The sequence below is a fragment of the Daucus carota genome, chromosome 2, assembly GCF_001625215.2.
Source record: "Daucus carota subsp. sativus chromosome 2, DH1 v3.0, whole genome shotgun sequence".
NCBI classification, from domain to species: Eukaryota; Viridiplantae; Streptophyta; class Magnoliopsida; order Apiales; family Apiaceae; genus Daucus; species Daucus carota.
This window is the reverse complement of record NC_030382.2, coordinates 39,487,828-39,506,416: the sequence shown is the minus strand read 5'-3', so window position 1 is coordinate 39,506,416 and position 18,589 is coordinate 39,487,828. Positions and strand designations below refer to the sequence as shown.

Here is an 18,589-nt window from a genome sequence, read left to right as displayed (position 1 = left end):
GATAACTAGCACAAAAAACTAGCAACTGGAAGGACTGATGGACTAGTGGCTGACCTTGGCATGTTCCAAGTGTGCTATAGCTTCCTCTTGAGAAGAAGAGTTCATAAATAACTGAATGCAGCAAAGCCCAGCAGCCACATGGTCCTTCTTGATAACCTGGATTATCATACAAGTTCAAATCAAAGAATTTCCACATGAAAAAACCAACACATTGTAGCCTTAAAAGTTAAAGTAAAAACCAAAAAAATAATGCAAAATGAAGAGGGCCTTTTGCATTATTCTTTTTTAGAGAATATATCAGTATGTATATGTATATGTGTGTGTGTATAATTGTATATACACAAGGTCCTTCTCCACTACAAACCTCCTTAAAATACAAACTAAAATAAAAAAAATCTAAATCACATTGAAGTATAACACATATGGAATGCAAATTGATCGTTGGGAGATGAAGAAAAATACAGGGAAGTGAGATTTCAGAAAAAGCTCACCAATTGACAAAAAAAATCAAATTAAAAACAGAGGAGATTATGTTAGATCATGTGTAAAGGTGTATTTTAATTGTGTGGGGTGACTTATAGGGGGTCATTAGATTAGATTCATTTAAGGGCTTGTATTAAGTTTGTAGTTTGTACTCTAATTAGGTTTGTATTTGAGCAATTGCTTATATAATATATATATATATATATATATATATATATATATATATTGCATCCATATATCCTAGTTGCTGCTAACATTCTCCAGATAACTTGGATATGTTCAAATATTCAAAAGTGAACTCCTGTATCTGAACGGAGCACAAGTAACATAATCAACATAATGCATTTTTCCTGGGAATATGTGTGTGTGTGTGGCGGCAGAGCAGCCGTTTAAGAGGCACATTCATTTACGGTCACAGAGTCTAATATGTTACTCAGCTATCCAGCATAACAAAAAAATTTAAATCCTTGTTAAAGAAGAAATAGGTCAGGTAATGTGCATATACTAAACTAGTTCAAAGCCCTGGCAAAAAACTAAACCCTTTGTATTTATAGTAAATTTTAAACAAAATATTGAAAACCAATTATCATTTTATGATGGTCAGAATTTACAATATTAGCAAAAGATTAAGCTAAGGTTTTTGAAATGTTTATAACAAGATGACTTATCATATCTGTTTAAACTAAATTTCTTTTGAAAACTCTTCTACATAGCGTTTTATAATTTTCCTCTTCATTGTCGATTTACCAGCTCAAAAGATCTCCTTTTGGAGTTTATGCAGTATGCACTCTTGTTGTGTACTGAAGCACCTCCAAACAGAACCCTAAGAAAACTAAACTTTTTCTTACAGGATATTATTGATAAGCAGAAAATGTAAGGTTAGACACTTAGACTAGTTTAATTATAGCTGAGGTTGAGAGGGGTGGTTGCCCATATTTGATGATGTAAAAAATCTTGGCAACTTTGACTTATGCTGACATGTACTTAACCAGACAGATACATATCATGATGTCAGCTACATACATATAAAAACGGGACCTCTTGCTGGTTCTTTTTAAACTATTGAAGTTAATCTTATCCTTCATAGAGATCATAAACCTATTATTTCCAGCTTTTCTCATCATGCAAAATAACTCTTGCATCAGATACATTCATCAAATTAAATAGTCTATGTTGTCTACTTGCTTCTTTAGATATTAGATGTAAAAGACGGTAGAGTTCAAGGAAATATACCGTACCTGGAAATTGTATAGAAAATTAAAATGCTTATGAGTTTCACAATAGGTACAGATGCGAGCAAGTGCGGCCACTGTATGCTGATTCACAGACACATCTTCTGATGCCGCTGAAGACATTCTTGATGACAATACTTCTTCCAAAACAGGCATTGCACCATAAGCAACACACAAATCACACAAGTCATCAATAATTCCATAATCAGTAGCCAAAGGGTCTGGTCTCTGAGGGGAAGATGATGAAGTAACCAAGCCAAGTGATGATGGTTGGGGAGGAGAAGGAACAGCATTCGGAGGAAAGAACAAGAAGCAAGCATCTTTGAAGTGCCCATGTTTGAACATAAAGCTAAGCAAATGCTGTCGTGCATACTGCAAAGTAGAAGTATAAGAAGTTACAACCTCGCATAATTATGGTGCTATGATGAAGATCTTAATAGATAACCACCACTAGCACTTAGTAACATAAATGGAGTAGTAAATATGGGTCATGTTCAAGAGAGAACCATTAGAGAGAGAACCATAGAACCCTTACCTTATTTCTAGTATTAGGTAGGGTTCTGCAGCAGAACTTAAGTATTAGTTAGGGTTTTACGGCAGAACTTCACATGCAAAAAAATGTCAATATCTATGTATTATATTTTAAAATTATTTTTGAACACACACAACGATGAAAAAACATGAAAAAAACATGTATTTAGATTTAGATCCTAAAAATCTATTTAAAATTTAGGGTTCTGCGGCAGAACCTTAGTGGTTCCATGGTTCTATTTTAAGTACTGGTTCTCTCTTGAGCGCGACCCTAGTAAATATTGTCAGTTGTTAATAGATAACAATAGATAATAGCCACAAGGGACTGCAGGTCCATAATAGATATCACAGCAAGAAAAATGTCGAAGCTTACATCCTGTAGATAGTTAACACATTCGGCATATCTAATGCTGTCTAAGTTACTACGAGGTCCATCTTCAAAATCTGAACTGTAATTCGTATTATCATTTGCAGCTTCTTGGGATCTCCTGGATCTTTCCGAACGAGGAAAGGTTGATGGCATGTACAAAACATTTAGATAAGAATCGGCAGAAAGAGAATCATCCAATATTGCTGGTGCGCTTCTAGCCAAATGTTCATACCTGCATTACAAGTACAAAGAAAGAAAGAATTGCATTATACAACTTCCTGTGAAATACAAATTAATCATGATACATATTATAAAAGCCCTATGAGATTAGGGTATGCTACATTAGAAAACATGCTGTGCTTCTGTCTACATAAATACAGTACAAGAGCAAGCGTTCTTTCTGGATAGTGCACAATTATTTGTATGCTGCCAATCTGCCTGATTTCTGTGGATACTTCCTCACTTATTTGTATGCTGTGCTGTGATTTCAAATATATTTATTCTGTATTGTTACACAACCGTGAATTAGCTCTGTGTGATACTAGCTTTTAAGATAGATAGTCTAGCAAATGTTTAGCAAACCAAAATTTTATTTTTACTATAGCATTTATATCTCTCAGTGAGCAATCTCAATGTCTCTTGCAAATTAGACATAAAATATTGAAACACGGAATTTGCCTTACATGGAACGCACAGAAGAAACGTCAGCTGGTGGACCTCCTTCAATTGTATTAATGATCTCCAGAATCGCAGGTGTAGGATCACCTTTATGCAATTGAAGTGCTTGCCTACAGATCATCGTATTTTATCATAATACAGAATACATATTGAAAAACCAGAAATATAAACATTGTAGCATTTTGGATCCAACATACTTGAATTTAACGCGTGCTTGTGCATAGTGTTCCATCCGAATCAAAGCATGACCCCAAGCATTCCAAACAGGGAATATATCGATCTAAGTTGAGACCAGAAAACGAATTTCGGTTAATTGAAAATGAAATCACGAGCAAATAGATAAAAGTCTCGGTAGTCTTTGATAGATATACCTTACACTTCCTGCAAGTATATACAGCCATGCTGTATCGTTCATCTAAAACCAGCCGGTCCCTTAAATGTTCAGAAGACCCCTTATCAGCAATATCATCAAGGGAGACAGCTATTCCAGATCCTAGAAGGCTTTGAAGGAGCTCAGCACGTCTTAACCACACATCTGCTTGTGACAAAACTTCAGAAAGTTCATCAGTTGACTGACTGCCCACACTAGAGCTGCCGGCATCAGAAGATGCATCATCAATATCCCTATTTCTTTCCAAGTTACTTACAAAGTCAGTACTCCCAGATATTTTCCTGAGCTGAGATTTTGCGAAAATAAGTCCCTGTATATTCACACATGTACCTCGTATTAGTTTGTGTACATGCATTTATGCACACACATTCAGCATTAGTCTGTCCATATGATCTTTAATATTGGTATATGCTGCTTCCAATCAAAATATATATTCAAAGGACTGAAAGCATACCTGAACAAATGTCTCAGTAGCACGATAAGCTCGACCAATGATTTCCATTGATGCATTCTCTGGCAATTGCTTGGAGCTCAAGACATTTTTCATCTGATTAATGCACAACTCCATAGCACCTTTGGCTGATACAGTTTCATCCGAACACAAAGAAAGCAGTGCCTATAAGGTATAAACACAAAAATAAACCTACCTAGTTAAACAACAGCAACTTGGAAGCATAGTAAGCTATTGAAGTTCTATCTGTCTATTAAAAGTTTGATGTGCCTTAAAGACAGCAATGCAACAACATGAAAGAAACAGTATTTGATTTCTGCAGACCCTGACATGCCTATAATGAAAACATGTCAGGCTGATTCCACTATACATAATGATACATTTGTGGTACTTTTTAGTTTCCTGAAATGAAATCCAATAAATTTCTCTTGAAAAGTGACCACTAAGATTTACTTGGCATGCAATAAGTCCACAACTGCATAACATACACATATTACATACAAAAAGCAATAATAAACTTTAATTATCACAGATATCACATATGTAAAAAAAACACTTTAAAAAGTGAAAAATGACCCTCCAGCAGTTTTCCTTTTTTAAGGAAGTAGTAGCCATAATTACATTATTGGCCTCTATGAACCATAACTGCATCTCTAAGTTTCCGTACGTTAAAGGTCCACAATTGTATCATTTTGTTGATTTTCATTGTAGAACTTTCTAAAAAGAATTATTAACGTATCCTTTTTGCTAATTAGTATTTTTTATTCTTAGTTCTAAAACACACATAAATCGGAAATAATGGCATGACCAGAACACCAAGGAACTATATATTCTACCTTGAAGAGAATGATGTCAGGGGCACTTTCATATCGATGAGAAGAACGAACTCCTTCATCCTTTATAGGATCACCGGTTAGCATCCACTCCTCGGCGATAGAGACAGAAGGTCGTTCTTGACCATCAGTAGAGTGTAATGAAGCACCTTCTTCCTGGATACCAGTCATTGCCTCCCAAGCAACTCTTTCAGATTGTGGTAATCCAGAGGTTTTTCTTTTTCTATAAACATCTTTTGGAGCAGTTTTATCAATAGTATTACGCGGTGTCCAAGAAAATGCTCGTCGCGCCTCTTTTTGCAAGTTACTTAAGCCATTAGTAAAAGACGATTTTGTGGGTGTGCCTGTTCTCGTCTTCTGTTTTGGTCTTGCTCCTGAAAAAGGTATCCTATGCTCTCGGGATGGAGAGGATATACTGACAGCTATAGCTTTCGCAGCATAAGCAATCAGGCTGCTATTATCTCTCAACGAAGGAAATTCTTTAAGTATCTGCGCAAAAAGGTCGAGAGAAGAATTGTGTGAACTTCCTACTTAAAAACTTCAAACATAAACTCTCTAGTGATTCTAAATAGTGTAGCCAGGGTACCAGTGAGGCCGACTGAAATTGTTTCCGCATCAAAAGAACCTCCAGAATTAAATGAGGGTGCTCATGGAGGGAAGAGCACCTTTGCTGCCATGGTAATGGCAAAGCAGCCAACACACGAAGACCTAATGCCCAAGAGTTGAGTCTAGAAACTTCAACTTCTGACAATTTACCATCCCTTCTCTTCAAGAAAAAGTGAACCTACACCGAGAAAATTAACAATTAAGCATCAAAGATCCCAGATCAATCAATTGCATACTCTTTGAAATGGTAATTTAAAGCAAAAACATTACTACTAAAGTGCGAATCATCAATCATCACATTACAAGGCAACAAACAGGGAGATCGAATACAAGAACCTCCCCAGAATCACTTACGAGAAGCTGCTTAGATCTCAAATTGGGCAAAAGCTGCATTGCGCCCATCGCAACTGGTAAAGCATCATCAGTATCACGCAAGGACGAAAGAAAGCGTGAAGCTTCTGCTGGACCGCCACCATTAAGCGGATCTGCTGTAAGAAGTTTTACAAGCTGACGACCCTGCAGCTCCCTCCTTAAATCGATCGATAGTCCTGAACTTTCAGCTACCTCTAAAGCTGCTGAGACAGCTCCTTTTCCAGCCAGTCTAAGAGCAAGACCTTCAGGATCTTCCTGACACTCTGCCTCAACCTAAAACACTCAAGATAGTTTTAAAATTTTATGGCAACGAAAAAATAACCATGAACACAAGTAGTATGGCATATAAATAGTAATAATTTATTAGCCCCAAAAGTCGATATCATATGTCCACCTCTTGCCAACTCTCATGTAGATTGTCAACGCGTAATATATGTTTGTATCTCAGCAACGATTGCCGCATTGAAACAACCTATATTACACCAAAGTAGTCAGTAAACATTATGGCCAAGTACCACATGTTTCCTTAATTAATCAATAAACACATACAAATTAACATTTGATACAGTTGAAATCAATTGTGACCACAGTAAATGGTTTCAAATAGGAGGGAACTATTCTGATCAGACACCTCTTTCTTAATAGGATCACTTTCAATCAAGTGGCAACTGCACATAGTAAGAACATCCAAAGCAGCATCCAGCTCCCAGCTGTGCAGATATCTGCAATAGAATCAGACTACAATTAGCAACAGATTTCTTACCACAAAAGAGTAGCAATCAAATCTAACAGCAGGTGAACAGGGGAAATCCGTAAATGGTCATAAAAGACCCCAATTCTTCTTTTGGATATATACCATGATAATGAACACACAGGAAAAAGAAACATGATGAACCCGAAAAATGCGACACAACTGAAATATGAAAAGAATGGAAGTTGCCATATTTAACTTTCGTGGCCCTCAGTGGGACCTTAGCAATTAGCACAGTTATGATATACCTTCATAAGTTACTAATAAGTCAAATCAACTTGCACATCTCTCAAATAGTCATGTTCATATTTAATTAAGAATCTAACAGTCAGTTTGAAGAAGCCTATCAAAATAAGTTGCAGGATATATACATATATTACACCTCTACATACACATACACACACACACACACACACACACACACACACACACACACACACACACACACATATATATATATATATTGGAAAATTGGTTTTTAGTTTGTATTTAAGAGTTGGTTTGTATTTGATCATTTGCTTATATATATATATATATAGGGTAGCACTCCATAGCATACCATCTTCTATGAAGTTACGTAGCACACCATTATAAATATATACAGAGCATATATGTCTATTATAATTTTTATGAAATATAATTACAAAATTGGATTATTATATCCAAAACGAAGTTATATAATTTTTTTATTCCAAAAAACATCTAAAATTATGCAATATCTCAACATGATTCTATAACAAAATAATAATCATCCAGAATTATTCTGTTGTAGAATCAGTTTCGAAAATAAACTTTTTTCTTCAAATTTTAAGTGTTAAATTACTTATAATAGATATATGTTATAGTATTTTATATTAGAATCACATTTTATATGTATTTTATAATGGAATTTATAGTAAAATTGATGATTAATAATGTAAACTATGTAACTCCATATAAGAAGTACATCCCTGGAATGTTGGCCTGTGTGTGTGTGTGTGAATCAATATGCTAACATCATACAGCAACTAAAATTAATATAAGCCCGTAATATTTAAAAAACTTTATGGACGCTAGATAAATCATAAATCACAACAAATATAAGAAAAATATGAAAAACAATAAATTTCTAGTAATCAGGAACGTGCAAGTACCTGAGGGCAAGTTTAGCAGCGAGTTGTTTATCCTTTAAACGCAAACAATATTGCCAACTACTGCTCCATAACCCAGGACTAGCAAAACCTTGAGACTCTCCAGATGATGACGGATTGTTCTCACCGTGTTCAATAAGTAGCTGAAGTAAATGATCTGAAGCTCCATTTCTTAGGCAACGATCCGAAAGAGCAAGAGCATCCATTAAGTTTTCTTCATCGATTAATCTACCATAACAAATAAGATTTAGTAAATGCATATCATCTACTTTTCAGTGGTCCAAGCCTAGAGCAACATGCAAATTTCATAATGTATTAATTTCACTACTTAATGCATCAAGCATGTATGATGCATGCTCCTTTTGGGTAACATCCGAACAATAACAAAAGTAATATGATGGCGTTATGAATATATAAACTTAAAAATATGATTTTTAAGACAAACATGCATGGCATCTCGAAGTTACAAATTAAACATGCCGGACTGTTAAGGTGTGATGCACACAAACAGAAAGTATAAATTGAGTATTTAATACATATTGAACCGACTCTGTACAAGGGAACCATAGTACCTCTCAACAGCTCTTTCATAGGGCGCTTCATTTTCCCCGTCGAAGGAAAGGAAAACTGTTGTATCAACTTTGTCCCCTTCTGGCTTGAGCGAGTCGAGCAAAGGATCAGAAACAGCATTTCCTTTATTTATAATGTCTGGCAGCAGTGTAGATTTATCACTAACAGCTATCTCATCAATTTCTGATTCAGAATCACCATCATTCTCGCGGAATCGCTTAATAGAAGTTGTTGCTTCACTTTTATCTACATCTTCCCCAATTTCCTGCTCAGCCAGTACAGCATATTCTGACACTCGATGGAGGTTACTCTGCATTTGTATCCAGCGGTTCAAAGTCGGAAATCTGCCACCAATATAGAATGAGAAAACAACAATATCACCTTGATAAAAAAAGAATGCAACAGTCAGTACTATTCAACCTGTATGTTACAGAGACTAACCTTTCTGACTGGTCAAGAGCAAATTCATAGAATAACCTGTCAGCATCAGGTGTCTGCAGAACATTATTGTTCATGGAACTAATAGTGGTGTCACTATCGCGGTATAATATACTACTTCCGAAAACACATGCCAAGACAGCCCTCACTGGTGATAACTTGACAAGGTGCTTCACTACATCCAACTGAAGAGGGTACAGAGAAACTCCTGGTATGGACGAAGAACGGCTGTAACAATTTGGCTTAGCTTCTCCAGATGAAGGGGAAAGTAATGAACGTTCAGGGTAGCCATTTGGACTTGTGGGAACTACTGGGATACATGCCCATCCATGACCAGATCGAGGAGGATATACTGGAGGTACACATGCAGAAATTACTTCATGGACAAAATCAGCAGACATAATTTCTGCTACCTTTCCAGCTGCATCTGTGCTACCCCTCTCGAATACCAGACGAGTTAAAAGCTGAAATGAAATTAATACAATAGCTACTTAGTCCATTTATGCAACTTACAATTAGACATCTCTATGTTAGACAAGGCAAACATTTTATCTATCCTATCAATTTATAACCATATACATCTACTGTATTAGAAGGGTCAGGATCAGATTAAAAACCTATATGAGCTTTAGTTGTTTGTTAAGTCAACTGCTCATCTTTGTTCGCTCTACTACAGTGCGTGATATTTCCTTGTGAATGGTTTTTTGTAACACAGTATGTTTTTCACATATTATATTTCTGGGTAGCCAAATTACTTTCCCATTCTTATTAAAACATTAAGAAAATTAAGAACAAGAAACAAATTTAATATATACAATACAATATAATTCTGCAAAGATACAGAAGAGCATATAATTTTAGCTTTGGGAGTAAGTTGGTTATAGCCCTCAAATACAAGTGCACAAAATGGGGAAACAAACTATATGCAATGCTTGAAATACTAGAGCATATAGAAAGCCGTCAAGTCTGCACCTATTGCCCAGGCAAGGAATGCAGCCTACATAGATAAAAAGTTCAAAAAAAAAAAGAAGCAAATATAACACACATTCTAAGATTCTTCATTAATTTCAATTTTTGTATCCTAGCAACTAAAGCTCTTACATAATTTTTATTTAGAGGTGGTGCCAATATTGCACACGTCTTGATCACTGTAGAGTATGAATGATTACTATCGAGTATGAATATTGTGCATGAAAATATATAACCTACATCTTTGGGCCACTCGTACACAAGAGAGAAGTAGTTAAAATCATGAGTTGTATCTGCCCCATCCACTATGTCACCAATGGCAGCAATATGGAGGATAAATTGGGAGAGATATGTAGAAGACTTCACATTCAAAGGACCAAACAATCTCTTTCCGGTCTCTTTAGTTTCAGATCCAGTTGAATTTGTACCAATTTCTCCAGATGCCAAACCAGGCAATGATTGCTTGGAGACTACTAACCCCAATCCAAGGACCCCATCCTTGTCATGATTTAAGACAGCCTTCATGTCATTATACGATCCCTCCGATTTTAAAGATTTTTTTTCGTTTTCTTCGTCTGCAACGGCTCTAGCAAGATTGTGAAGCTTACCTAAAATCTCCAAAGCAACAATAGATTCTTATGAACCAATCTCAAACAGTACAAACAATATGAATAAAAATAACTTTTCCAAATAAAAATAAATAACCAACTAAGTTTTCACAAATTACTAAAGTTTAAAATTAAACTTAATAATATGGTTACCACTCAGAAACTGTCGTTTTCCCATATGAGCATCATCAATCATTTGATGTAGCATAACAAGAGCACGTTCCCTGTGTCCTTGTCGGTTCAAATCCTGTGATGAAGATAGGATATACTCCCCAGACAAGACAGCCCGAAGAACTGGTGGTTTATCCTGATAAATGGAGCTGTAAAATCAGGTACGTACAATTGAAAAGCTTGTCTACTATATACAGCATGTGGAATTGGCGACTTAACACTCAATATTTGACAGAAAACAAACTTACAAGTTACGAGTATGCAGTTATTTTTTGCAATATGCTCCTGAGATTTTTGTTTAAGGGAAAAAAAAGGAAGGAGAAAGCGCTGAACAAATTTTCTTTCAGGTGCTCCCAAGTTTTTTATACAAGATAGAAGAAAATTTTAAAATTATAGGCATGGAGGGAAATCTTTTTACTAGAATGAGAGAGCTTCTCTCCAAATCATGCAAACTTTGGGAAGAAACTCTTGAGGAGACTTTTTAAAACTCTCTCAATCTTTTTTCTTCTCTCCAGCAAATACTCTGGAGCACAACTAGAAGCGAAAATTTTTTAACTTTCTCTCCCGTTCTCTTCTTTTCTCTCCAATATCTAGCTCGGGAGCACAGTGTAAATGTGTATTAGTTTGTACACAATTAACAAGCTTTTTAAGATAAGTTCCATTTGAGGTTTATAGATTTTATCAATTTTCCACGATTTTCACCAACCTGGATGTATCTATAGAGTTATAGGATTGATGCAGGGTAAAGAGGTCATCATTATAGACAGGAAAGGGGAATCGACTGAGGACTCCTACCAGAAACAAAATTCAAATTATTACCTGTTCCAACAAATCATGAAGGTGCTTCAAAAGACGTCTCACAACAGAAATTATAGCCATTTCATGAATCTGATCCCAATAGGTTGACCCTCTCTTTGGATTACCACCTGGATAGATCTCAGATAACATAACCTGAGCCTGAAGATGAGACAACAAAATAGATTTTTTCATTAATATATGTAGGTATTACACTTCATATCACTGGGAGATTGATATGCAAGGGCCAAAACAAAAAAGTTGAAAGATTGAGAGGCAAGAACAATAAGAAAATAACCAGGAAAGTTTGCCCATGCCAACACTTTTCGACTTTCAAATAATTAAGATACATACACACAGATATCTGTAAGGCACAGACTGGACATAGTTTTTGCCTGAGGGGAACATAAATATAATAAAGTACTATGTACCAACTCGTTGAAGACATGAAATAGAATACCCAATTATTTTTATAAAAGATCAACAACTAAAGGCAAGAATAAAGTAATGCTGCATCCACACTTTACAATATCAACATTCAACACAACACTTGAGTTGATATACCTGGTCTAGAAGCTTCAAAGACACATCTGCAGATTTTGAAGAAGATGCAGCAACATCAATGCACAGCAAAATCTTGAAAAAAAAAAAAAAAAAGAATATGTCAGCATTTAAAAGTACTATACAGATTATATAAAGAAAAAGGTAAAATCTTGAAATTACTTAAATTAATAGTAAATCATTATATTCACTTACTGCTGCCAGAGGACCTAATTGGGAATGAAGAGAGGAAAAATCCAAATCTTGACCAACAGAGGTTCCATCAGCAGCACGTGACACAGCATCTTCCACCTGCCAAAAAAAAAATGAGAAAACACGAACCACGGTCAATATTAAAAAAAAATGCACAAAAATAACGCATCTACAGAAAAAATAGAATTTGCTGAAAAGAACAAGCACTAATATAATCTAATAATCAAGAAAAGATGTAGTAAAGTAGTTTTTTACGCATTACGAACAATGGCAACAATTTCAAGTTAGATAACTAGGAAAAGACACTCCTCAAAATCTTAATACTGCAACTAACAATCAGAAATATCTGAACATATCTTAAGTCGCAATTTAATATCCTCTACCAAGTTCTGTGTGTATGTGAATTGTTTTTATTAATTTACATTATAAAGGTAATTCAATCTTCAAGATGCTTATCTTCTTTGTTCATTGCAAAACTTTCTCTAATCTACAGCTAACAAGGCAAGAGTAAATGGAAAATCATACGTACAATCAGATACAGTAAACAGTATTTTAAAGGAAACTAACAGATCAGATAAAAATTCATCAAGCTTTGATTACTAATTGTAAAATATGCATAATATACACAATAGAACAGTCACCAATAAAGCTCATACAGATGTTCGTCTAAATGCACCGTCCACCCATTCAGCCAATTCAAGTGTTGCTCTATCTTCTGGTGATAATCCAAAACGATGTACAGTTTCTTCTCCAATGTCAAATTTAGCCCTTTGCATGCAACTGCACAATAGCTAAACATAAGTTTATAATCTCCGAACAGATGGCTATCGCATAAAAGGGAGAAAGTTGCCACTCATCATGGGGCCATATTGGCTATAGCATGCCACAAAATGTATAAATGATAACAATTCTATAATATGACAAGGCACGGAAATCAGAAAAATAGAGTTCTAAATAATTTATCATATAGTGTATTCAGAAAAATGATACACACACACACACACATAGTCATATATATATATATATATATATATATATATATATATATATATATATATATTATAAGCAGTACTTCAGTTATATATTTATATTAAACCCAATTGTTCATGTGCTTTAGTCTGTTAGGGTAGTGACTCGTTATTATACAGTAATTCTTGTATTAATAATGATCGAGTCCCTTCCACGGGGTGCGATCCACTGGCATTGACAATGCCATACGGTTTGACAGTGCAGCCCCCTCCAGTGGCTAAAAATGAAAATTGTAGTATTGATATGGCTAGTATATGTAAACTACATTTCCATTTTACTCATAATATATCAAAATGATTCTGTAAAGAATTGTATACAGAGTTTGCTGACTGATATCCTTGTTTCCAACTTCAGCATTTTTGTATTCTACTTTTCCAGAAATACACCGACAACATTGCCATGTAACTGAAATCAAAAAAATATAGTGAAAATCGAACTTCCTAACAATCATCACAAATGTCTGGCACACGAGAACATATTCGTAAAAATGGCCAAAACCAATGTGCTATAAAAGAAAACATCTTCTGGAAAAACATATAAAGTAGTCTTCCAATCACTTAAATGCTACAAGATCATTATAAAAGCCTATGAAAATAAAGTATAGCAACTCAAGACTGAGTATCTGTTGAGACACCTGACAGATGGATTCAAGTAATAGTGATAGTGCTATCTCTTGGCAATTACGTTACCAAGTCATCATTAGCATTTGAGATGTGAGGCAAAGTTCATGGGTTAACTATCCTTGTATATTATTTTACAGTGCCGTAGGTATTAAGTTTTCCGTATTAGAGAATGATCATACTTATGTGTTTTAAAATACAAAGCAAGTGGGTCAAAGTATAGAGAATCTAAGGAAAAAACTTTCAGCGAGTTGCATAACAAAAGACAAAGATACCAGTTTAGAACAACTATATCAGTATTTTTCCTGGCTGGGCATCAAGAATGATACTATTTAATATATTGCTTATTGCTCCATGTTTAAGGTGTGTCATTGTACAAAGCATGGAGCCTTGAATTTTTCTAGACTACTCAAGGGCCGATTTACTCATCTTCATTAATATACTTACGAATTATTCTTTAAAGATATCAAGCCTCATAAAAATACAATGTTATAACACTAAGCGATAGAACCTTTCTTTCTCGAGCCAATTCTGGCAGGCTTGTTTGACATAGCTGGCTAGGATACAGGTTGTCTAACCCCCCCCCCCCCCCCCCCCCCAAGTGCAATTGTACAGAGAGGGCAAACGAGTGTTTGGAAAATACGAATGAAGTCAAGGGCTTCCCGTAGTGGAGTGTTGATTGAATATCACATAACAAAAACACCAGGCGTACAAGGCTGCAAACATGACTATTAACATAGGCTAAGTTTACGAAAAGTTCAAAATAGACACATCAGTTCTGTGTTATTGGAATCAGGGAGCATACTGATATCATCACAGACAAGTTGAGGACTAAAACATAAGACCACAATATACGGTGTTTCTCAAGCTCCAGATGTATGGGCCTTCCCAAGTGGACGAACATGAAGCCTGTAATCAGTGGCGGATGTCCACTAATGCATGGTGTGTCACATATTTCAGAAATTTTTATTTTTCTGCAGCTACATGTCTATATAAGCAAATCAAACTTTTATCAACTTAATTCTCCAACTTTTTTATCTCCGCTTTTTAAGTTCAATTTGTGTTGATAGTTTGTATAATTTGATGATGAAAAACAAGAGATTTTTAAGATTTACAAAGTGTTGGTAAATATGTTATAAGGAAATATTATTGGAGTATGCGGTTTTGTTATAATTGCATATTCATCTGATAATTTTTTGGTAAGAATTGTTCTAGTTTAAATAAAAAACAGTAATGTGGTATACTTCAAGATTTTTCGAAATATATTAATAATTAATTTGTGAAACCTAATACATAAAAGTCTGTATATTCCACTGCCTGTATCGTGTTGTAAGGTCTGTATCACTAGGAGCTGGTTTCATGTTCTTCTATTGTGGCCTTTGGAAGCGATAGCAATGAGCACAGAAGCACCATGAAACAATATGGAAACAATATAGAAGACTCAGGAAGCTGATTAAAAAATTTTATTTCTTACGTTTTAATCTAGACTAATAATCCTTACTTAGTTATCTAATACCTCTAGAGTATGATTTGAGTTGGGACAGTAATTTAGGCTTTCATATATTGGTAGTTCAGCTTGAATTCATTCAGAGTTAATATATACTGAGACTTTTTTGTGTTGAATTAATATCTCTCTTGCAAGATCTTTTAATACCCCAGAAACCCTAATTATTACCTTGCCTCCCCCGTCGTGACGTATAAAATGTAATTGCCTAACACAACCAACATACACATAGCTTTCATGTGCCATAGAAAAGATAACAAGCTCTTTGTAAGGATCTATTTTGTATGGAAGTATCAAACACACTTATGTTATTGATGAAATGAAATTGCCATCATATAGATACCTTATCTCCTACTATGTCTTCTTCTTCCTCGTAAACTCTTTTATCCTAATTTCTATTAATTTATTTCCATGTCTCCTGCAAGTTAGTAACTTCCAGAAGCAGCTTGTACTTTTTAAACCATAAACAGTATCATTCTGCAATAAGCCATAAGGATGTTTTAGCAATCTATGCTGACTTACAGATTAAGTAGCTTTGATGGGGCTGCACGTAATACAGTTAACGCTTCCTTCCAGCTCCATTGGCGTTCAGATAATGGTAGAAGACACTGTAAGATTGACAAACGCCATTCCCAATCTTCAATAAAACGTTTAGCATGTAGGCTTCTCCACTCCAAGCCTTGTCTTTGATTAGCATTCAGTGAACTATCCTGTTCAGCTACGGCCAAAGGTAGATTCTGCTGCAATATTTTAAGTATCAACTTTGTGAAAGATACAACCATCTCGTTTCCTTCTCCGTGACTTTCAGCGTCAGCATAGTCAACGCTAAATGTATTAGGTAATTCTGAATGGCTTGCCCCAAGAGGTGTTGCTTTCAGATCATCCATATGGAGGAGGGATATAATAATATTGATCATCAATATCTGCATCACATGTAATAAATATAAATCTCTAGAGGAGACATTTACTATACAGTATACAGTAAAGTACCTAATATCAGATATTTTTAGTTAAGGGTAGTTTTTACCACAATAATGATTACTTGAAATCCAGAAAATTCTATATAGAAATCAGAGCCATATGTGTAAATGTAACAGATGAAATAGACTTAACTTTATGGGAGATCTCGACTCTACAGCCATGAGTAAGGAAAAATGTCACTGATGTTTATGTGTACTTGGATATCCAAGATGCCCAAATCTACTTGGGAGTTGGTATTGGTCTAGGGTTGTTACAGTGCAAAAATGAGAAATTGCTAAATCATTATATTAATATAAATTTAAGTCTTAACAACTATGCGACATATAAGAACTTGTGGCCTTGTGCAGCATGGTTGTACTCTTAACTCTAATAGTCCAAGGAGTGGCTATGCAGTAACAAGGTTTGCCACAGGGAAAGGGATCACATTGGATGCAACCCGATCTCTTCAGTTGTAAGCTAGTATCAAGAGAAGCTATTGTTGTCTAGTTCTACGTTTCATCTTAATTCAAATATAAATTCAAATTCATACATGACAAAGGAAGTTGATATTACAGGGAATACATGCCTTGCATAGGCATTTCTCATTCATTAAAAGAAAAAAAGAAAAAAAAAACAGATTCAACACAATACAGAAACAAGTCAAATCATATTTTTTTTTTATGGAAATTATGCTCAACCTTGCGAGGGGTAATTTTGATGGCCTCCAGGTGGCTTCTCAGGTCTTTTAAATAGCACAACGCCACTTGGTAGATTTCTTTCACATCAGCCACACTTCTGCCCATGACTTCCAGTGCACTAACAGCAGATTCCAGTGCATAACGCATGTGCATCAATTCAACATCTTGCATCCTTACAGAATCAGATAGATTTATCAACAAGTTAAAAGTGCACAACACAAATAAAGTATTAACATTTCGCAAAGAGAACTGACATTCCGACATCATACTGTACAACTTTATACAGTGATAGTCCTCATTTAACAGAAGGAACACTGGAACGGGAACCTATCTTTGGAATTTCAGTGCAGTGGTAGATGAGGAATGGATCTTTTAGTGTACACTTTACAACTATTCACAGCTCTAGAATAATTATAGAAGTCAAAAGTGCATATAATAATTGACCAGTTGGTAACACAGACGGACCTCAAGATATACAAGCTATTATAACCAATGTGTTAAAATATTCACTATTGACTATTATTCTTAAACCAGACATAAATTCAGATCCAGCGATGGATCATTGAGGTTGGAGCAGATATTATGATGAAAAGATGCTACAGAACTCTGATGGAAAGATAGAAACCATGGCACTAAGAACATGCGTACAGACCTGTTCCAGGCTGCTAGATTGGAGGTGATCGGCTGCATGCTAATTAATTCAATAGCATCTTGATATTTTATGCTTGGCACTACATCAAACAGAACCTACAATGAATAACAAAAAAAGATATAACAAACGAGATTTTATGGAAACATGTTAATAAAAATACAATCACATACTTCACCCCGTGACACATGTCATGAACAGATTCAGAATTCGATGTAAAAGGAATAATAGAGAAATAACCCTTCAGTATGTGTAGATATAAGTAACTTTGTCTAGAGAAGTCAGCTTGTGTTGCTATCATTCTAGAAGAAATTCAAAATACACTTTACATCCTCAAATTTCACAATTCACTCGACGCAAACTTTAACATTAAATCAGAACTCACTATTTGATCACATCTTATGTTGTCATTCACTCTGGGAAAAAAAGAGATCAAATAATTGAAGGACCACAATCCTAAACCAATATAATTACAAAAGAGAAGATGTATAAATGAAAAACTTCCATCTGCAAAATTACGTCACACGTGAATATATAGGGAAGGGATCATCCTAAAGAGTTCTATGGTTATTTCTGTTACATGCCAGGAAAGTCTTTGTACAAACCTATTAAAGCTACTCGCGTGTGGTCTAGTCACATCCTAGAAAAATACTGCCGAGTGCACAAGCTTCTTTAACACTCCCATATGGCCATATTGAGAACTCATTAGTTCCACATACTCATTGTCAAAGGACAAATTAGGATATGATCTTCCCAGGAATCCTTATATTTATTACATTTTTAAGGGTACGACAATATAGATTAGCAAACAGCAATGTATATGGACTATAGATTGTGGCCTGATGTAAAACAAGTTGCTGCAAGTCCACAACATGTTTAGCTTCATCTCTACCATATAGGAATGGATCATTTAATATCACTGGATGACATTACAAGGTACCGGTGGGATATAATTTCAAATTTAAGTTTTAAACAATCTCCCTTCACTGATTGGTGT

At 35.1% G+C, this 18,589-nt stretch overlaps 1 protein-coding gene across 2 annotated transcripts in view; it reads right to left on the bottom strand.

The window, feature by feature from the left end:
• Nucleotides 1-18,589, bottom strand: part of LOC108208758 (uncharacterized) — a 42,845-nt gene that overhangs the window by 17,750 nt on the left and 6,506 nt on the right. For both annotated transcript variants that reach the window (XR_010288900.1, XM_017379282.2), the window contains exons 6-29: nt 17,596-17,690; nt 16,944-17,115; nt 15,808-16,208; nt 12,789-12,912; nt 12,136-12,231; nt 11,944-12,015; nt 11,404-11,541; nt 10,567-10,720; nt 10,046-10,413; nt 8,840-9,300; nt 8,401-8,742; nt 7,832-8,056; nt 6,579-6,669; nt 6,342-6,419; nt 5,930-6,220; nt 5,556-5,753; nt 4,973-5,458; nt 4,140-4,301; nt 3,666-3,995; nt 3,492-3,574; nt 3,300-3,404; nt 2,620-2,848; nt 1,722-2,087; nt 55-156 (exon numbers count right to left, since the gene is read on the bottom strand). Coding sequence is in view for 1 of the 2 variants with exons in the window: in XM_017379282.2 (XP_017234771.1) it covers nt 55-156; nt 1,722-2,087; nt 2,620-2,848; nt 3,300-3,404; nt 3,492-3,574; nt 3,666-3,995; nt 4,140-4,301; nt 4,973-5,458; nt 5,556-5,753; nt 5,930-6,220; nt 6,342-6,419; nt 6,579-6,669; nt 7,832-8,056; nt 8,401-8,742; nt 8,840-9,300; nt 10,046-10,413; nt 10,567-10,720; nt 11,404-11,541; nt 11,944-12,015; nt 12,136-12,231; nt 12,789-12,912; nt 15,808-16,208; nt 16,944-17,115; nt 17,596-17,690 (5,169 nt within the window). In the remaining variant the exon portion in view is untranslated. The remainder of the gene's footprint in view (nt 1-54; nt 157-1,721; nt 2,088-2,619; nt 2,849-3,299; nt 3,405-3,491; nt 3,575-3,665; nt 3,996-4,139; nt 4,302-4,972; nt 5,459-5,555; nt 5,754-5,929; nt 6,221-6,341; nt 6,420-6,578; nt 6,670-7,831; nt 8,057-8,400; nt 8,743-8,839; nt 9,301-10,045; nt 10,414-10,566; nt 10,721-11,403; nt 11,542-11,943; nt 12,016-12,135; nt 12,232-12,788; nt 12,913-15,807; nt 16,209-16,943; nt 17,116-17,595; nt 17,691-18,589) is intronic.